Source organism: Furipterus horrens, unplaced genomic scaffold (genome assembly GCF_987537825.1).
Source record: "Furipterus horrens unplaced genomic scaffold, mFurHor1.1.pri manual_scaffold_7, whole genome shotgun sequence".
Classification (NCBI taxonomy): Eukaryota; Metazoa; Chordata; class Mammalia; order Chiroptera; family Furipteridae; genus Furipterus; species Furipterus horrens.
This window is the reverse complement of record NW_028327177.1, coordinates 128,992,032-129,014,461: the sequence shown is the minus strand read 5'-3', so window position 1 is coordinate 129,014,461 and position 22,430 is coordinate 128,992,032. Positions and strand designations below refer to the sequence as shown.

General features: G+C 39.1%; 1 protein-coding gene across 1 annotated transcript in view; it reads left to right on the top strand.

The window, feature by feature from the left end:
• The first annotated feature begins 1,679 nt into the window (after positions 1–1,679).
• The window catches only part of GADL1 (GAD like acidic amino acid decarboxylase 1), a 145,920-nt gene continuing 125,169 nt past the window's right edge, over positions 1,680–22,430 (top strand). Inside the window, exons 1-4 of the mRNA XM_090284950.1 lie at positions 1,680–1,844; positions 11,642–11,851; positions 16,668–16,794; positions 19,055–19,145. Coding sequence (XP_090141076.1) covers positions 1,680–1,844; positions 11,642–11,851; positions 16,668–16,794; positions 19,055–19,145 — 593 coding nt within the window. The remainder of the gene's footprint in view (positions 1,845–11,641; positions 11,852–16,667; positions 16,795–19,054; positions 19,146–22,430) is intronic.

Here is a 22,430-nt window from a genome sequence, read left to right as displayed (position 1 = left end):
ATTCAGCAATGCAGTTGACCTGCAAGTAACACAGTCCTCCCTCCTTAGAAGGAAATTTAGACTGTCTATTTTTTTCTTAGAGATGTATCTTACTGCCATTCCATGCAGCTTCTTCATATATTTTTTTTTCCAATTACATTTAATAAACTTCACAAAACAGTTCTGATAAAGGCAGTTTTCTGCACTTGGAGTTGGCTGGATGTGAATGTCACAGCACGCGTGTTGAAGTACTAAGGAGCTGAGAGTTAATTGTCATCAGTCACCTAGAAGATGATCTTCCCAAGGCCAAGGCTAGGAAGCAGAACGTTGGGCACAGATGAAGCTCATACCAGAGTTAATCAACAGATCATGCAAATGAGGCAACCATTTATAGCATTTATTTAAATTTTCATTTAAATTGCTGGTTAAGTGGAATACATTTAAAACCCTGAAATCAACACTTGAGCAAATTGGTTTTAAGACTATGTATTAAATTGCAGCACATTGCAATTTAATACATAGTTCCAAAATAATCGCTTATTGCTTTGAGAGTACAAAATATGTGTTCAAATAGTTCAGTGTGGTGATGAGGCACAAGAAGCAACATCTTCTTGTTTGCTTTTTTTGCGAAAAAGGTAAAATGTATTAATAACCAACATAGTATCTGGACTTAGGCTGTTGGGCTTTGACGTCTGCCTCTACCACTTACTAACTGTGTGACTTAGGCAATTCCCTTCATCTCTCTGGCCTCAGAGATATCTGCACGATGGAGTTAATAAAGATGTCTTCATCCTAGGATTATTATGAGGAATAAATAAGGTAATTCATATAAGATGTCTAGCTCAGTATCAGTCAGATCCATGCTGAATATCTAATAAGTGTTAACTGTAGTTCTTGTTTTGTACATGCAGTTGTATTTTTGTTTAAGTCAGACTATTTCTAGAAAAAATAAAGTCATAGAAATGGCTTGGTTTATATTTCTTTTTGGCAGTATTGTTCTAGACCTCTTTCCCCCCCCCCCCCAATACAGTACTCTACCCATGAACCTCAAGCATACAGACTTGTACTTAAGTGGAAGGTTTATTTAAAAAGAGAAAGAAGAAAACAGTGTAATTATTTTCTGACAGTAACTGGAGCTTTGGAGAACAGTATAAATACATGGGAAACTCTGAGGATCCAGGGAATATACTTATTAATTGTGTCTAGTTGATTTTAACTTTCCTTAATTCAAATGGCTAAAGAAGCCAAGTTATTCAGAGTATTAGTTATAGTTCTCCAGTTTCACAGAATGCAGAATGACTCTCTCTCACTGACAGAGGGAGTTTGTTGAAAGAATCTTGGAGAACTCATAGAACTGGAGAAAGAACAAAATAATTAGGCCTTGGAAAAGACAAGAGCCAAGGCAACTCTGGAGATCTGGAATAGTTGAAACTTGGAGATAACCCCCAAAGAGAATAACCTGAACTGACAGTGCTGCCCAAGACAGTGTCCTGGGGGAAGGGTGTGGTTCAAGTTCAATGCTGGTTAAGCCAAAAATGCCCCAAGGAAACAAGCAAACTAAAAACACACATTGTACCTACTCAGTATTAAATCTCAGGAAGCACAGGAGTCACTGATAAAGCAACAAGTAAAATCTGATGTTTTACAAATATATATAGACAAGAAGCAAGGTGAAGAATCAGAGATGACAAGGAGCCGAGATGGCAGAGCATGAAAATTCCAACAGGACCTGGCAGTGTCTAATGAAGGAGAAGACACAGTGCGTACAGCTCCTGGAGTACACATTGCGCCTTGGAGTGGTAGCTCCCTCTGAATCAAAGGAGACACATCAAGTTCTCCAGCCTGAGCTGAAATTTACTGTCCAGGTATGCCAGATTCAGCTTCCTCCTGGAGCCTGGTTGCATTCAAACCTTTGCAGACTGAAGCTGTAGCCATCAGAAAAGTTCATAAGGTTGAAAGGTAGGGTGGGTGGCTGGGGGTGGTTTCAAGAGCTGCCTGATAATATGAAAAGCTAATACATACAACAGCGCACACAACGCTTCTCAAGTCATGTTTACTCAAGCAACAGGAGTGGATGTCTCTGGAGAACCGACTCCTGTGAAAAGTTCAGGTCACCCAGTTCCTGGCCTTGTACCCAGTGAAAGGAAAATATTTTTGAAATTAAAAAATAAATAACTAGGATTTATGGTACATCATGCATTTATCGGCCATTGACAGGGCATTGATAGCTGCTCTTTTTTTTTAAGTTGATTCAGAAACTCCCCTCTGAGGAGCTTGTCCTCTTAGATAATAGATGATGTTTATGGACCCAGCTCTTTTGTTGAAGGGGATGCCTTGGCGTTTCAGCAGAACCTGAATGGTCTGACTGGCATCACAGATGCTAACACAATAGGACCTCATAAAATGAAGCCCTGGGTGATGGGAACATGTCACTTCCCATAGATGTTATATTTTCATCCATGCTTTGCAAGGGAGGAACCAATGCATGGATGCACAAAATAATTTTTTCCTATCTTATTCTGTCACCTTTTCATTTAAAGATCATTTTGGAAGACAGGGTTACTGGAGGATAGAGAAGCTATCCTACTGATGGACAGGGCTCGTTAGAAAGACACAGGGTTCCTGGCTTCAAGTTTGCAATAACACTATTATAGGAGAGAGATTAAAATAAATAGAAACCTACTATCTTATATTTTACCTGGATCATGTCTTCCCTCTCCCTGGCCTGGATTATTGCCATCAAATGCCCCCAGCTCTGGTTCTTGATTTCCCATTTCAACTCTACAACTACCTACTGCAACTTTCTGAAGCACTCTTCTGTCCCATCAGAAATTCTCCATGGCTTCCTGTTGTCTACCAACTAATATCTAAATGCCTCGGTCTCTCTCAAGTTCCTACAAGATGAGTCACCATTACGCCTTCTCAGCAGTCATGGTTCACATTTACAGACTCTGCCCTTCGGACAAAGAGCAGTTCTTGACCATTTCCTGGACACAGGTACACATATACATTTATCTACCCAGTTCATGTTGCTTACCTTTCTGTTACGAATGTCCTTGCCATGACCTTTGTTTCTATTTCATCATAACTATTTTCTATGATTAGTGAAAATCTTGATTCTCTACTCCCTCTCACCATCCACTTACCCAACATGCCCTTTTCTAGTGGCCCCCATATTATGATAGGCTCCCCAGTTTCCCTGGTGTCTTAAACCCCAAACCCAAGAGTCACCTTGCTTCCTTGACCCCCTACTCCTACATCCACTTCATCAGCAAGTCCTCATGGCTTTACCACCAGAATGTCTCCCACTTTGGTACATGTCCACTGCTACCTTCCTGTTCAAAGCTGCCATCATCTGTTGCCTGGACCTCTACAGCAGCCTCCTTAGCAATCTCTCTATTTCCACATCTGCTCTCTGACAGTCCATCACCCACATGGTATCAGAGTGGTCTTTTATATTATAAATGTAAACCAGATCATGTTATTCCTCTGTTAAAAACCCTTAAGTGGCTTCCTGTTACTTTTAGAATAAAATACCCTACTTGACCCGCTCCCTGTCTGTCTTTTCCAATCTCACATTATTCTTTCCTTCTCCTTCTTCTCACATTTGACCCATATTGATCCCTATATTTTGAAGAGGCCAATTTATTGATTATTTGCATTTTCTGTTTCTTCTGCCAGGGCTATTCTCTTTTCATGTCTTTTTCCATTGCTGGCTCCTCTTTCACATCTCAGTTCAAATTTCTCTTCTTCAGGAAAGCTTTCCCCTGACAAGATTCTAAAATAATTTATTGTCCTTATTCTAGCAAGTCATTCAGGTTATTTTCTTTGGAGTATTTATTAGAGTCTGCAATTATTGTCTGTTTGCCTTTTTATTAACTATATTACCCAACCAACCCAAATAAATATAAATTCATGTCTTTTTTGTTCATTGCCTAACCTCCAATGCTTCACACAGTGTTTGGAAATTAGTAGATACTAAATAAATACCTGCTGAGTGGCTGAATAAAGGGCTGTCCTAAATATTCTCTAATCCAAGAGGACTTTCTGCTTTTCACATTCAGAAGCCCTTCTCAGGAATTTCAGTGTATTTTGTCTGATCTCAAGTATCATACCTTATACATTCTGGGTGGGATTCTAGACATTCATTTTTCTTTTTGGATTTTGAAGTCATCATCCATGTATCTGATTCATCTTTGAACCTTGATAGTGCCTATTCCATTGTGTTGCACATAGTAAGTATTTGATAATTACTACAGAAAATATCAATAAAAGACATACCAACACTGGATTTCAACTTAGGAGAGACTTTGACCCCCAAATGACACTAAAGTTTTTAAAATTTTCTTTTTTTTTTAAAATTTTTATCTTGGCCTTTGGGTACCCATCTCTAAGAGCTGACTAAAGCTGTGAGTAAAGTTTTGCCCTTTACTCACAACCCTTTGATTATGGGGCTACACTCCAACAAACTGAGCCACACCAGCTAGAACCTTACTAACTTATTAACTCTTTCCTAGGCTCTGCTTCTCATATCTATCTTCAATGGTCCTATTGGGCTCTCTAGATCCTGACCCATAAAACTCCCTGGGTCCCCAGTGACTTTGGCACAAGTTTTCTAAAGAGTGCCTTTTCCCAACCAGATGCCTGGATTCATTTTTTATCCATTGTTCCTCATTTCTGTCCTTTGAAATCAAGAAATTTTGTTCTTATTGTTAATTTACCCTTAACAATAAGAGTCTTGGATGGGAAACTTGGCTCTTACTGGCAAACTTTCTCACAAAGACCTAAGGCTATTAATTCTAACCTTTACCTGAGCCAACAGTGTAATTCAGGTGCCAAAAGAGAGTTCATACAGACTGAGTCACATTAATAGTTGCCGCTTACCGTGTTCCTTACTGTGTTCCTGGCACTTTGCTCAGCAGCTTGCATGCATTGCTGCATGACTCGAGGCCAAAGACATAGCTATATTTCTCATTTGCCAGATAAGGAATCTGGATCCCATAGAAGTTAAGTAACATGGGTAAGGTCACAACAGTAGTTAGAATTTGGGCCAAGATCCGTCTCATTTCAGAGCTTAAGCTTTGGAGTCAACCAGGGCACTAATGGAAGCCTTACTAATGTAATATGGTGACCAGAGCATGAGAAATACAGATTTAGAGCTGGTGAGACCACATCTGGAATTTTGTGCAATGCCTCATTTTTTAAGATAGAAATAAACTGACCCAGACTAATGATCGTGGGCATCAGCAACCTTGGAAGAAATTAGGGCAGTTTTAGCTGGCAGAATAAGAAATTTAGATTAGAGTTGGTAGAAGTCTTTGCATCTTTGGATTAGAGTCCTATGGAAGAGAAATGAGACTTGCTTTTTCCACTCATTTATAAGCCTGTAGAAATGACACAAAATGAAGTCAATGTAAGAAGCTTTGTGACCATTGCAACTGTCAGTGGAGTTGCTACTTTAAGCTATGATAAGTTTTAAAGTTATTATTATTATTACTTATTCCTGCATATAATCAAAGAGAAGACATGTCTTCTACCTCAACAGTCTTCCCTGATACCTCGAGTTCTTCAATAACTCTAAGCCTTAACCTCAAATATCTTTACTGTTTATTTATTAAACATGTTATATGACCTTAGAGTCACCCAGAACAGAGATTCCTAAAACAACGTGCATGTTGGTATGCAGAGTGGGGCCAAACTAGGTTTATAGTTGTTAGTATAGAAAATAATACAATAATTAATAAATAATAATACAAGAATAAATTCTGTTTCACATCGTCGTCGGCAGCCGTCCGTCTCGAGAGACGATGGTGTAGCTTCTTAAGAGTCTATCTGCACCGCCGAGAATGGCTGTGCAGTCCGACTCGGGAGTGACATGGTATCTGTCTCCTCCCGTGTTGAATCGACATCTTGTGATGACGCTGAAGCTACAGAGCCTGGGCAGGGTAATATGGAGGGTCTGCTGTTGCCCATGCAGCAGACCCCCCCTCTCTTCGCAGCTGAAGGGTCCAAGGGAAAGACGGAGTCGATACAGCTTGGGTTCAGGTGCGCCGCAGGAGTTGCCGGTGTTGACTACAACGTCAAACCGCCTTAGGGACTCCGGCTCCGGATTTTCTGTCGGGGTTTACTCCCTTAGCCTTTCCCCTGAAGAGGTATGCCGCAAGGCAGCGGAGGTTTTTTGGAGTCAGAGTTTTCCTTCTCTGATGTACCCTGACTGGAAGATCGAACCAGCGACACTTAGCTCGCAGGCCGACGCTCAATCCACTGAGCTAAACCAGCCAGGGCTGTCACATACTGACAACTAAAAACCTACTTTTGTCCCATCCTGTATTTCCATACTGTTAGTATAAGTTAGAGAGCTTGTTAAAATTTGAGATTTGTACCCTGGCTGGTGTGGCTCAGCGGATTGAATGCCAGCCTGCGAACCAAAAGATAGCTGGTTTGATTCCCAGCCAGGGCACATGCCTGGGTTGCAGGCCAGGTCCCCAGTTGGGAGCATGTGATAGGCAGCCACACATTGATGTTTCTCTCTCTCTCTTTCTCTCTCCTTTCCCCTATCTCTAAAAATATATAAATAAAATATTAAAATAAAATAAAATAAAATAAAATTTGAGATTCTGGGCCCAGCCTGGAACAAAAGCTTTTGGGTAGCAACTTAGGAATCTGAATCTTAGTCAGTTTTTCCCGGAGTTTTCTGGCAGTCAGCCAAGCACTTTCCTTGTTTAATAGATGAGGAAACTGAGGCACAGAAAGGTTGTATTATACCAGGATCAGAGAGCTTGGATTGTATGGAAGGGTTATAACATGACTTTAAATAGAACTATATACCCAGCCAGTCAGCCTTCAGAGAGGTGTTGAGTGCCTACTAATGCCAACTGCTGAACTGTGTTCTCCCAGTGTGGCATGAACTGCTGGACTGTCATCTTGTGTCCCAAACACTGTGGCAGGAAGGTTACTCTCTTCACATGGACAGTCCCTACCATTTGGCCCCCTCTTCCCACTCTTCCACAGCGAATAACTCACCACCCACTTGGTCCAGAGTTCATTATGCTGGTCATTTGACACCTCTGAGGAGATCTCCCTTTCCACCCTTGTAGCTTACTATCACATGTAAATGTCATTTTGCTCTTTTAAATTTATGTATATAGTAAGTATTATTTATTGTCTACTAGTATTAGCTAACTTTTATTTAGTTAATATTAATAACATTTATTGGGTGCAAACTATGTACCAGGCACTATTTTAAGTCTTTACCTGTATTAATTCATTTGATCATATGTCAAAGGAAGAAGCTGCTTCTCAATATCTGAAACAATAATAGTTGAAGCTGAACTTACTGCTTTTTAAACAAGAGACAGCTGTACATCTCTTTGAACAAAACAAAAGTTGTAGTTATGTAGAGTTTTGGTTGATATGGAGGGTGGAGGAACTGATGGAAATTCAGAAGTTGAAGTGTTTAGGGGTTGACTGATCTTCACATCTGGAATTGTGGTTCATGGAGTGAGACTTGGTGATGGACTCACTTTTAGAAGTCAATTAGCTACAAAATAAGAAAAGAGAGTACAGTAGTCCCTCTCTATATCGTGGTTCACTTATCGCGGCCTCACTGTATCACAGGATTTAAAAAAATATATTGTATTTAATTATTTATCATGGATTTTTCACTATATTGCGGGATTTTGTGGTACTGTATATGTATGTTGTTAGAGCTACATAAGTTTAAGAGTGTAGAATATGTTTAAGAACATAAGTAGTGTTTATAAAAGTGTGGTAAAGGTTAACAAGGAGTGGGAAAGGTTCATAAGGGACTGGGAACAGTTTATAAGTGTATGGGAAGGGATTATAAAGCCTTAACATATATATAAATACTAAAATAAATGTAAGGTTCCTACTTGCGGATTTTCACCTATTGCAGGGGTGTCTAGAACGTAATACCCGCAGTAAGTGAGGGGATACTGTAGCAGCAGTAAAATGAATGGGGAAGAAAGGAAAGTGAGATAATCTCCTCTATGTGTCCTTTGATAATCCAGCGACCATAAATTCTGTTTTGACTAGTGGACCCTATCCCCTAGATTCTTCTTTCAGTTCCTACTGTCTCTTCTCTAGCCCATGAATTGTGTTCTATATCTGCCCCATCCCTAGCAAAGGTGTGTCCTGCTCGGTTAGGTCGAGTAACTTGGAATGACATCTCAGAAGAGGGGTGCATTATCACTGTCTGGTAGGCTTCTTTAATTTAATATAGGGAAAAGGAGGGAGAAAGAGAAGCATTGCTTCATGTGTGCTTTGATTGGGATTTGAACCAGTGACCTTTAGGTTCGCAGGCCAGCACTCAATCCACTGAGCCACACCAGCCGTGGTAGTGGTTGCAGTTTTACGTATGTTTATCAAGTTAGGGCTTGGTCAGAAGCTGATGTTTAAGGAAAGAGTCACAGAAGTTCAAAGAAGCCAAAGTGCTGAGCTTAGAGCAGGAGTTCTCAACCTGTGGGTCACGACCCCTTTGGGGGTTGAACGACCCTTTCACAGGGGTTGCTTAAGACCATCGAAAAACACATGTATAATTACATATTGTTTTTGTGATTAATCACTATGCTTTAGTTATGGCTGGGGGTCACCACTACATGAGAAACTGTATTGAAGGGTCGTGGCATTAGGAAGGTTGAGAACCACTGGCTTAGAGGATAGTAGTAAGAGATAAGGTTTGAGGTCCAAGAGATAATGGGGAAAGGAACTCATGAAGGGCCATTAAGGTCATTGTAAGCACTTGGACTTTTGGTTTAGTTAGATAAGTAGTCATTTGATGGTTTAAGTAGAATGGTCGCCATGTGATCTGAATTAATTTTTCAAAGACTGACTCTCTTGAGAGTAGTCTACATGGCATGCAGGGTATGGGTGGAGACTGGGAAGTTAAATTGGGAGGCTGCTGCACTAATCTTAATCATTTGGTGGTTGTTTGGACTAAGCATCTGATGGTTTCAGGGAAGAGTGTAATGAAAAGCAGTCATATTCTGGCAACATGGATGATTCCTTTAACTGAAAGGCTTTATTATTAATCACTGTAACTCTGACAGTTCGATTGGAAGTCCTGGGAATGCATCCCCAAAGATCACAACCTGATCTACTGTACAATCTCCAGAGGGCCTTTTCTAATCTGTGAAATACAGGGGGAGAAGAGTCATGTGATCATATCTGGCAGTAGAAATAAAACATATCTATCAAGAAAAGAGGAATAATCTATACTCAATTATTATAGTATTTTCTTCTAGGTAATTATATGATTTATGGGCATTTCATTTTGCTGTGGGCACAGAGATGATGTTAAATCCAATTTCACCATTATTCTGGTTGCAAGTGAGCGTTTGACATTTTTGTCTCTGTGAGAGAGAGACTCTGATCTGAGAGGGCTACAGAGTAGCTGCCATTCCCTGGGCAATAAAACCCTGAAATCCTACTAATGAGGTTAAAAAAAAAAGCCTTAACTTTTTCTATGTGCTTAGTAATAGCACTGCCTACTGACATAACCAGCGTTCCCTGAATAATTGTCCTCTTTTCTAGTTTATTTTTAAGACTAAAAATTGGGGGAAGAAAGTGCCTTTAGGTGTACGGCGTTTCCGTCTAAAAGTGCAATTCCATTGCTTTGACATTTCATCCTAAACCGTGTTAAATACATCCTTTCAGGTGAAAAATAAGTGAAAGTGAAGGCTGGGACTAGAATTCAACATTGGAGATATGGATGGGTCACCCTTCAGTGTGAGGATAAAAGGTTGATCGCTTGCTACAGATTCCATCTTTCCCAAATTGGGAAATGTTCCTGAGGCATTTTCATCTGCCTCCATGGACACTAGTTGAATTTGCCAGCAATTGAGTGAAAGGGTTTATAAACCACAGAATTCTGTCAAAACATTTAATGTTGAGGAGAATACAGGCTCAACAACATAATAAATAGTAATACTGTTAGAGCCCTCAGTAAGTATAAAAATATTTGAAATATAGTTAGAGCACCAGCATATTTAAGGTAGTTTTACGAAGTATAAGTAAGGCGCTGTGCTGGGTGCACTGCTGAAAAATACTTTAAAAATTGTTCCTGTCAATTTCCACAGCTAGATGAACATGAACATTATAAGGAGGAGAAAGATACATGAGTCCCTCTCTATATTGCGGTTCACTTATCGTGGCCTCACTGTATCATGGGATTTTAAAAAGTATTATATTTAATTATTTATCACAGATTTTTCACTATATCATGGGATTTTGTGGTACTCTACACGTATGTTGCTAAAGTTACATAGCTTTAAGAGTGTAGAATAAATGTAAGGTTCCTACTCTGTGCAGGGGTCTAGAAGTGAGGGAATACTGTACTAATCAGAAAAAGAAAAATATCAATCAAACCAAAGCTTGTACCAGATGTTGGTTGAATATCAGGATTAAGTTATCAAAATTGTTTTGTTCTCAGATATAAATTTACACGTTGACTTTTTTTAACCTTTCGTCATTGACTGGCAGTTGTGCCATTCTAAAAATCTTCTGCTCCATCCTTCTGTCTGTGACTAAACTGCAAGTTTGAAAAGTTTAAAGGCATTGAATGCAGGTTTACACAATCATGCCACACATTTTCTTTTATCCCCTTTCAGTAGGAAATGGCCGAGGAGATTTAAGGAGGGGTTCTCAGGGACAAAGCACTGTCTGTAATAGAGAGGGCCATTTAAACATGAGCTTAAAATCTAAAGTGGAGAACACTGACATTTCAATATTGGTTTTTCTTCTTTAGGGATAACTTGTTAAAAGAAAATATATGGCAACCCTTTAAAAATTACAAGAGAGGGTGTGTTCATGAAATAAAGATCTTTTGTACATATGATTGGAAAGTGTTTGCAAGAGTCAGTAAAATAGGTGGAATTTAAACTTTTTGAGCTCCCGCAACATTCCCTGATGCTAAACAAGGTGTTTCAGGAATGGAACTTAGAAGTTTCTTTTCCTAATTTTAATATTAGGAACTATATAAGAAACTGTCACCTTCAATGCTGCAAATGTATTGGGTTGTCCAAAAAGTTTGTAAGGGTTTTCTTTTAAGTAGAAGACACATTTATCATTTACACTGATAACTTTATTAATTTGGATATTTTGAGTACATCATCTGTCTCCTGCATGGTATAACATTGGTTATTCTCAATTAATGTCTCAATTTGATTGCTATCAACTTCAACTGGTCTACTCGACCAGACCATGGAGCTTCATCCAGCTAGAAATCTGCAGCATGAAACTTTGCAAACCACCTTTGACTCATTTGATCAGTCACAGCACCTTCTCTATACACTGCACAAATTATTTTTTGGTTTCAGTTGCATTTTTACATTTCTTGAAATAATAAAGCATAATATGCCAAAATGTGTATTTTCTTCTATCTTCAATATTAAAACGGCTACACAAAAATTCACCAATTTTGATGTCTTTTTAAAGAAATGCATGCTGATACGACAGCTATCACAATACAGTCTTAACAAAATTATTTCGAGTGAAGTTAAAGTCAACTAAGCACTACTAGAGCCATCCTATGGAAAAAACCAAACAGACTTTTTGGACACCCCAATATTAAAATAAAGCCTGCCATTTGAAGCATTGATTTGTGGTTGCTTTTTTATCCTGTGTTTCGTTGTGGTCTAATTAGATTACCTCTCAAACACAATTTGTTTGTGTGCTTCCAGGAGATATTGCTCAACAAGCGATGGTTCCAACTATGAAGAGCACTGTTCTCATGGATCGGGTCATACTGAATGGTCCCACAACTGATACAAAAGCAAAAGAAAAATTTGTTGAAGAGGCCTGGAAGCTAATAATGGAAGAGGTGGTTTTGAAGGCTACAGATGTCAATGAGAAGGTAAAAGAGAAAAGCCTGTAAGAGACCCCAGGAATGGGAAAGACAGTTTTGTTTTTTGTCTCCCCCCTCCCCAAATCTGGATGGGTAGATGTAAGGGAAATGGGAAGCACACACTTTAATTTCCTCTGTACCTTTGTTTCAAGGGGCTGCCCAGATACTAATGTTTGCACTTGAGCCCCCGCCCCCCGCTCTAAGTCCCCTATCTGCTTTCCTGAAAGAGTTAACTGTTAACTCTTAACAGCCATTATCTGGCAGGAGAGTGGCCAAGACTCCAGAGCTTATGCATATAAGCCATGAAGCACAGAGATGAAGCTTTCTGCCTCAGATAATAATATAGACTATAAATAACCTGATGGTCTGATTTATACACTCTCTAAAACACATTTTGCTCTCCATTTTCTTGGTGTACATTCTTTATGTAGCTAATAAAAACCAAGTAGAAGTTAGAAAAGTTGTGAAAAAATTTTAAATCCTTTGAGAGTCTCTATCAGGAGCTTGTCTGAGCTTAGGTTAGAGATCTTGGGCTGTTAAGTCTGACTTTTGACTGGTAGCAACGGTTGGTTTTAGCTTCAAATTCAGGCTCAAAGTCAGATTCAAAATGATATGGGAGCTACTACTAATAACATCTACTCTGAAAAGTACTTACAATGCACCAGATGCTGTTCTAAGGACTACGCCATATGCATTTGTGTATTTAATCCTTCAACACCCCTAGGTACCTTGTTGGTACTTGTCATTAACTCACTCCAGAACTCATGACGAGTGCCCAAACTGACAAGTACCGAACAATGAAGCATTTTCTCTTGCAGGATGACATTGTGACTCATACAAGTTCTAGCAAGTGCCAAAGAAATATATTTTTCTTGTCAAAATGTGATGAGTACAGGTTTTGATGAGTTCTGAACCTGATGAGTACTGAGGTTATGACTCTACTATTCTATTAACTCCAGTTTAGAGATTAGGAAAAAAGTGAGACACACAGTATGTTGCCCAAGATCACAGCTAGTAAGCATAGAGCAGGCCTTAAAATCCAGGGAGCCTGACCTCAGAGTCTGTGCCTTTAACTACTCTCTGTCTCTTAAAACCCCTAACTTACCCTTTCTCACATGGATCACCTTTTATATTGGAATTGGATTGCCAACAAATGGATCAACAAATAGGAGAGGATTTTTATTTCAATTCTGAGTCAGAAATAAATGTCATTAAAAAAAAAAAAACATTTTAAATGTGAAGTGGAATTTATTCTGAATTTTTGATCCCATGTATTTGGGAAAACTAATACAAAAACAGATGGAAATGACCAGTGAACTTTGAATAGTTATGCTCAAGGCAAAGTCACAGATATTTTCTGATTATATATTTATAATTGCCTATTTTCTGGTCTTATCTGTATTTGTGAAATATTTTGCATCTGCTTTACTTTGGAGCACACTGCTCGTCTGGTAAGATTTTTTAAAATTGGCCTTTATTCAGTCATTAAATATTAACTGAGTGTTAGCTATGGCATTATATTTGGTCCTGGAGAATAGATATATATAAAAGCTTTGAAGTGAACTTATAATCTAATTGAAAGAATAAGTTTTCATTTGAAAAGAGAACAGGGGTCCCAGTAAGAGTGTGATAAACGTTCTGTGTCTGGGGCTGACTTTGGGGATTTCATAGAGGAGTGGGCAGTTTGAACTTTGATGTAGAATGCCAAGGTTAAATGAGATTTTGATGGGCAGAGAGAAGTCAGCCTCTGTGTCGAAGAAAGCAGGGAGGTAACTATGGAAAGAGGGCTGCAAAAGAACAAGATGCATTTAACATGGTAAGGGGACCTTTTTGCCTAGAAAGAAGTGTTTATATAAAGAACCAATGGGAGATAAAATAAGAAGGAGAGACTTATGATCCTAAGTTATTAATTAAGGAACCACAGGTCAATCACAACATAGTAGCTGTGTAGACTATCCATGTGAATGTGGATGGGAATTTGTGTTGGGGTTGAGGAAGGGGGAAAGGAAAGGGGGTGAAGTTTTTATGCCACAACTTAGGTTACTTTGTCAGACATCCAACAAGGTGCCATTAAAACATGACAGGGGCAGGCATTAGTAAAGGGTAAAGGGTCAAATACATGGTGACGAAAGATTTGACTTTGGGTGCTACGCACAGTGCAGTGTATCATAGACTTGTACACTTGAAATCTATATAATTTTATTAACCAGTGTCACCCTTATAAATTTAACTTAAAAATAAAAAAATACGGTGACCTATTTATACATCACCACACTTTATGAGATGATTACGTCTAGTATCCTCTGTGGTAGAAAAGCTTTCTCAGCTGCCTTAAAAAAAAAAAAAAAGAACTATAATTTACATTCAGTAAAATTGACTCTTTTTGGTGTACTGCTTATGAGTTTTGGGATGTCCTGTAACCATCACCACAATCCCGATATACAATAGAACAGTTCTATTACCATCCCCCAAATTCTCCTGTGCCCCTCTGCAGTCAAACCCTCCCCTCCACTCTAGACCTTGGCAGCCATTGATCTGTTTTCTGTCCCTGTAGTTTTTGTCTTTTTCAGAAGGTCAGACAGATGGAATCATATCACAAGTAGCCCTCTGATTTTTGCTAGTTTCCCTCAGCAAAATGTATCTGAGATTCACTTACGTTGTTATGTGTATCAGTAGGGATTCCTTTCCATTGTTTCAGTTACTTTTGATTTGCCTCTGCCTCTTGCAGTCCTAACATCAGAGTTTAATTCCATACCTCTTGGACAACTTGGTATATCCTCCTATTTCCCCAACCTCGCGCTGCTTCCTTTTCTCACTTCCCGACTACTCCCCTGTCTCTCTCCTGCCTCCCACAGCCAAACTTTGTAAGAATTGTCTCCCTCCATCCCTCTCTGCCTCCCCCCATTTCCTCACCTCCTACACCCTCACTTCACAGCAATCTGGCCTCCACTCCTACCTCTGAGTCAAACTGCTCTTGCCAAGAACACCTCCTTGTTGATAACTCAGTGCTTCTCAGTCTTTATCTAGTTTGGCTTCTCACTAGGATTTGACTGTGATGACCATCTTCTCCTTCGAACGTTTTTTCTTCTTCTTTGTTTTAATAGCATGAACCTCTTCTGGGATTCTCCCTCCCTCTTCAGTGTGCCCTCCACCTCACACGTGAGCTCCCCTCCCTTTGCCCATTTCTTAGGTGTTGGTATGGCTCAGGTGAAATCCTGCACCTTTTCCTCTTTGCTGTAGGTTCTCCCTGAGCTGTGCCAATCATGTTAAATTATCACAGTGTATGTCTGAGCCTCTCTTCCTCATCATTCACAGGAGCATCAGTCCAACCACTTTTGGAGGTCCTGAGAATCCTTAGACTAAATGTCCTCAAAACTCATCATCTCCGAGTCATTCAGAGCCAGATGCTTTCCCCTGTCAGCATCATCAACCCATGCATGCAAGCAGACACCTCAGGATTATCCTTGGTCATTTCTTTCCCTCACCTTAATTTTTAAGATTGACTTCTAAATTCTGTTGATTCTGCATTTTAAATATCTCTAGAAATACTTCATTCTTATTGTATCTACTCTCATCCAGCCCATCACCATCTATTGCCTGATTTATTACGATAACCTTTATTTCTAATTTTACATGGAATCTCCAGATAGCAATGAAAGCTATTGTCCAAAACACAAATATGATCACATCATTTCCCTGTTCAAAACATCCCAATGGCTTCCCTAGTGCCAAGTTCAAACTCTGTAACATGCCACATAAAGCCTGTCATGATAGGAATTTTATTTAGTTCTTTATGTGTTTATTTATTCACTTGTTTATTCATTCATCACAGCTTTACTAAACACCCCCTTATGTGGCAGCCTCGGTGTTATTTATTCAGGATCAGTGAACAGACCAATGCCTCTGCTCTCATGGAGATTATATAGGACATAATAACTATGAGAAGGTGGTAAGTGCTCATGGAGAATGAAGAGTAGAAAAGTTAGGGGAGATTAGAGATGGGGTAATGTGCAGCTTGTGGTTTTTAACAAGGGAATCAGGATTGCTGTCACAGAGGAGACATTTGAACAGAGCTGTGAAAGCGGTGAGGAAGTCAGCTGTAAGGAGGAGCATTCCAGGCAGAGGGCACTGCCGGTGCAAAGACCCTAAGGTGGGAGCGTGCCTGGTGCATTTAAGAACAGCAGGGAGGCCAGGGTGGCAGGGCAGAGTCAGCCAGGAGGAAAGTAGTGCTAGATGAGAATAGAAAGGAAACACTGCCAGAGAAGCAGATTGTACAGGAGCCTTTTAGGTCATTGTACAGACGTTGGCTTTATTTTGAAGAATAAGGGGTCCATTGGAAATATTTGGGCAGAGGAATGAGCATCCTAGGTTGGTAGTAGACTATTGGGCAAGGATGCTATTCCAGCCTTAATTCTTGCCTCTTTCTTCCTCATACTGCATCTTCTAGCCACATCAGACTTCCTTCCTTCTTCCCTTGTGTCACGAGCTCCTCTATAGTATTTCAGCCTTCGTTATTTCTGCTCCTTCCACCTTGAATGTCCCTTGCATTACGCCGTCCCCTAATCTTTGCTTGGTTCATCTACTCTTATTTTATGTAACAAACTAGATTTCAATACCTCCAGCCAATCTTTGGCCTTCCAGATCTCAGATGGGGCCCCTCATTTGTTTCAATGGCGTCTGCATTACTGTTATAGCTCTTTTCATGCTCAACTGTGGTTGCACACTTGAATCTGTCTCTCTCTCACTTGTCTGGAAACTTCTAGCATTTGTTCAATACTTGGCTCTCATGGGTGCTCAAGTAATTGTTCCGTTGCTAACCCTCCAGGTTTGTGAATGGCACCCTCCTGAAAAACTGAGACAACTTCTTGATTTGGAGATGAGAGACACGGGCGAGCCACACCACAGGCTGTTGGAACTCTGCCGGGATGTCATACACTACAGTGTCAAAACCAGTAAGAATTTATTATGTCCTTGATCTACACCTCTAAGATGTTCTTACATGTCTGTATCTACCTTGTGGTAAAGCTGAGTTAGGATAGTGTTTAGGGGATGAGAAACCTGGATCAGAACATAGTGGTTCTGATATTTTTTAAATGGTTCCTTTAATCCTATTACAGATTTGTTGTAGAAGCCAAAGCTAAAATGATAGAAAAACTGTTGGTGTTAGCGGTTATATATGAATATTATTTGCTCCTTGGAAATCCTGGTCCTCCATTTATAACCAAGGCTGTACATTATTACTACTACTTATTGTTTCTTATGTTGGTCCAAACTGGCAAATGATATTTTGGTTATCTAATTTTTAAGGGATTTTAAATCTTGATGGCCCAGAATTTGCAAAAAATATTTAAGAGTCTGACTTTAATATAAATAGTAATCGATTTTATTTGGAAGACACTTGTTAACTTTGGGCAGTTGGTAATTAACAAATTACTTTATCAACTCTAGTAGGACCAAAAGATAAAAACCTTCACAAAAGTATAAAATGAATACTGAACATAGTAAGTTTATGTCATGATAGTGTCACAATAATGCTTAACAACCGTGATCCTTGTCAAAGCAGTAATGTGATATCAGTTTTGTGATGAATACTATTACAACTAACTGTTAATATATACCCAGGGAATAGGTTCTAAAAGGAGGAGAATAACTTTCCAAAATACGTATTTCTCACTGTGATGTAAAGGTAATCTAGTGCTTAATACCATACAGGCATTATGCTGTGTGAATTCTGACACTGAACTAAATTTAGTGGAAGGAACATAATAAAATCCTGGCTAAAAATAATTGGTTTATATCCCTTTGGGAAAGTCTGGTGTATGTATCAAAAATCCACTTAGCATTTCAAAAGCAGAGATACATATCTTATTATTATAGTGCATGTCAGAAGTATAGAATGACATTTATGCAGTAGATTTTTCAGTTTATTGGATATTTTCCACAACGTTACCATGGAAATCAATCATAAATTAACACAGAACTAAGAAAAAAAAATCTTATTAAAATTACTCGTAGCGATGTCTGGTTTCCTTTGGCAGATTAGGAGAAGTCTTCCATGTTTTATTTAAAAAAAAAGACATTTTCTTTTGATGTTTTGTTTTTCATGAACCCCTAGTTGAAAGAGGAAAATAAGCTAAAACCCAAAACTGGAAGTTGTCATGAGGGGTCACTAACTGAAATGGTTCCCAAATACTCAAAGTTGGAAACCGACATCCTGCATCTTTGTTCTTGGTCATGTTGGGCTTCCTGTGATTGAGAATGTCAAGCCAGTTAGCCTGGTGTTTGGTGTGAATATTCACACTGCGTAAAACCAGAAACCTTTATGAAACCTTTTATAGGAGGGGAAAAAAATAGAAAGTTGGAACTGAAGTTATTTGAGTCTTAAAGGCAACTTGGCTTTGAAAAAAGTTGAATTAGAAAGTTTATGTAAGCTGCATAATGAGTCACGTCTTACTCCATCTACACATTGCCAGTTGCAGTAGGAAAATGGTCCAATCTGAAAAATAAAAAAGGCCACTTACTGCCAGTAGCCTGAAGTACTGTAAACCTTGTTGTTGAGTGAAATGCATGCAAATTTAGAGACATTAATATCAACATCTTCAGTGTGTTAAGGTAGCAGGCTTTGATATTTGGTACGTGTACAGGCAGTGTTCAAATAATCCACCTCTTGAGAGTTTTGGTGAGGGTCAGGGTTATAGAAAGAAAGGAGCAGGCAAACCAATGCTTATAAGATTGCTCAGGTTTTTCTCAGAAACATATTATTGTTCAGTAGAAAGGGCTAGGAGCTAGGTCTATAACACTTAATTGCTTTGTACCTGATTAGGTTTTGAATTTTTTTTTAAATTGAGGTTTAATTTGCATTCAGTACAATGGACAAGTCATAAATTCTCAGACTGATGAATTTGTATACATGTGCATATAAGTCACTACCACCCAGATAGAGATAAAGACCATTCTCAACATTCGAGGGGCTCCTCAAGACCCTTACTAATCAGTAACTGCTTCCCAAAAGTACCCAGAATTCTATGTTCTACCTCCACAGATCAGCTCTGCCTGATACTGAATGTCATATCAGTGAAATTATGCATTATGTACTCTTATGTGTCCAGCTGCTTTTATTATCTAAAAGATTTATTTATGTTATTGCTATACAGTATTGATAGTTTTTCCTTGTCATTGCTGTGAAGATGAATACTCTGTTTACATTTACAGACCACCCAAGATTTTTCAACCAGTTGTATGCTGGACTTGATTATTACTCCTTGGTGGCCCGATTTATGACAGAAGCATTAAATCCAAGTGTGTAAGTATTGTTATACCAAAACTTTACGCCAAACATGGATTAGAGAATTTTTTAAGTAGATGAAATTTTATTTCATGAATTTCTACTTAATGGGTTCTTTTGTACAGTGTCATCATAAATAGTGAAATAGTCTTATGATAGTAATAGTCAAAGAACTGCTTGATTTGATAGTGGTACAATGAGAGGATAAGTCAGGCATTATCTCCACTTAACAGGTGAGAAATTGAATAAGCAACATTTAATTTATTCTTGCATAGAAAGCCATGTCTGTGCTAAGTACTAGAATTATAGATACTTTGAGTAAAAACAAACCTTGACTTTGTCTTCATGAAGCAAAATGTCTAGGGAAATAGAAATTCTCTATGCAAATTAATCAAAATGTGAACACAAGTTAATATAAAATTGCAATTCTCATGTGAAGGAGAGGTACATGATGCTACAGATATAAGTAGGACAGTTTTTCCTGGTAGGGAGCTCTAGGAAGTTTTCTCAGAGAAAATTATAACTAAGAGCTGAAGGGTGAGTAAAAGGTAACAAGGTGGAAATAGGAAAGATTAGTTCTAAACAGAAGGAACAGCATATGCAAAGGCCCTGGGGCAGGAGACAGCATAACACATGCTATGAACTAAAAGGTCAGTATGGGTATAGCTCAGAGAACTGCAGAGTGTGTAATGAAAGATAAGATTGGAGAGATAGATAGGAGCTGGACCTGTAAGACCCAGGGGGCCATGTTTGTGAGTTATTCTAAGTACCATGGAAAGCCATTGAAGGTTTCTAAATTATTAGGTGCAGTTTGCTCATGGAAAATATCACTGGAAATATAGAGAGAGGATTCAAGGGGACCAAATGGAGGGCATTACCTTAGTCAGATGAGAGATGATAGTAGCTTAAAATTAGATAAATAGTGGTAGGAACAGAGAAAAAAAAAACACATTGTGTTTAGAAGATAAAACAGAAAGGACTGAATAATATATTGTTTTTTGGAAATGAGAAAATGAGGGGGTTAATGAGCTGATGCCTGACTTTCTGGCTTTCATAGCTTGGTTGATGGTCATGTCTTTCACTAAGATAAGAAGCACTGGAAGAAGGGACCAGTTTTCAAGTATGTGGTGAAAAATGCAAGAGCAATAAATCAATTTTCAATTGTGAACATTAGAGTTTGCAATGATTTTGAGATACCTAAGAGTATATACCACCAAGATGAGAGCTATATGGGACTGAAGTTATGATATCTATATGGAAAGTATAAATTTAGGAGTTATTGGTGAACGGTGGTAATTGAAACAGCAGGTAAAGATGAGGTTCCTTAAGTCAGTGATTCTCAACCCACGCTGCTCATTAGATTCAACCTGGGAACTTAAAAAAAAAAAATGAAGCCTGGGTCCCAAACCAGATCCATTAAATCTGATTTTCTGTGGGTGTGTTTAACAAGTAATTTTAATGACAAGGATGGAGACACTTTAAAAATAAACACTAAGCAGGAGGTGGAGAAGTAAAGCCTGCGGGACAGAGTATATAATGAGGAGAGAAGAGGACTTAGGACTGGGCCTTGAGGATATCTGCTGTTCAGTTGTAAGGAGGAAGGAGGAAGATCAGCCCGCAATTGGGAGAAAAGGAGAAGGTCAAGCGGGAAAGCTTGGAAGCCCTGGAAGAGAGCGTATCTACAGTCACATGTTGCTGAGTATTTAACTAAGACAAAGACTAAGACTGTCGGAGTGGGGGGAGGTGGGGCGGTGGAGAGCAATGGGGGTAAAATTGGAACAACTGTCATAGAAGAACAAGAACAATAAAATATGAGGGGAAAATAAAAGTGGTGTCCCCTGGGTTAACAATGTGGATGCCACCGGTGAATTTCTTTTGTTGGTGGAGTAATGAGAGACAATAGTTTACAATGGCTAGAAGTTCAGGTGCTAGTTAAGTCAGAAGAGACAGTAAAATTATACAATCCTGTGAGCCTTTCCTTGTACATCCTGGGTTTTCTAATGTCTCCTCCAAGTTCTTTTAAATGAAATCTTCAGAGGTTTTGGAAGTACTGGTTGCTGTTTAGCTGAATAATCCACTCAAAATGGGACCAAGCCATATCATTCTGTGTTGACCTCTCCTCCACCGCCAGGCTTAGTCCCAGGTTTACAGCGGAGCTCATTTTCAAAGATAGGTTTAATATTGATTTCTTTTTCTTACAAAAAAGTGAATGATTATTTCACTTACATGTGTAGGTACACATAAAAATATATACTTAAAAAAATTTTTTTTTTGATACGTATAGACTGGTTTCCTAGCATGGTTGAAAAATAGAATCTAGATTGCTTGTAAAATGGCATATAGGGAGGTAATACACAGTGGTTCTTTTGTTATTTTCCTTCCCTAAGTTTCTCTTTCCAGATGTTAAGATACATATACAATTTAATGCCATCACTTAATAGTTAGAGAAGGAGGTTCTAGATACTTAGTCACCCTTGAGTTATTTGGAGAAAAAAGACACTCAGACATTACAAAACTGGGCATAGTCAGGGTCCCTGGGCAGCTCTTGATGGAATTTAGTGAGCAAGATGTTGGTTAAGAAATATCCTTGGGATCAATGTGGGCGACAGAAAGGGGAGGAAACAGAAGTGGCCGGGATAGGAGTCAAGGTGTCGTGCAGGCTCAATGACAATTGAGGCGGGACCCATAGAGCTTCAATGGCCAATATATATAGAGTTGGTCCCAGATGGCCAAGCCTTTATACCTCCAGCTGGATGAGTCATTAGCTGTAGACCATCACAGGAAAGGGTTTGACCTTAGGGAAGGAGGCTCCCTATAGCTGAGGAAGTTCCTACAGAGGTTAAGTTAGCAGTGTTGTCTGACTACAACCTTCTAGCCTGACGCAACAAATCTTTCATTGACAGGGGATCTAGGTAGTGCTTTGCAGTGATATCATCTCATAATAAGAAATGTCCCACAGAGTACTTCCCATTTGTACAGACACAGGAGTGTGGAAGAGGAAGCTCTAATCCAGGATGGGTCATTTCCAAGTAGAATATCTAGAGCTGATTGTTAGGGTATTCACAGAAGTAACCTAATAAGATCTAGTTACCATGGCAATGGCTTTTTTGTTAGCCAGCATCCAAAGCATGATCCAAAGAGTAAAACAGTTGCTGCTCATGACTAATGCAAAGAATCCAGATGCCCTGCCTTCATCTCTCCCAATGGAACTGAAGCTTTTCTGTAAATTAAGACTGCTGCATTAGCTTGCAGTGTCCCTAAGGACACTGATATTTAAATAGCCACAACTAACACTAGCCCTGA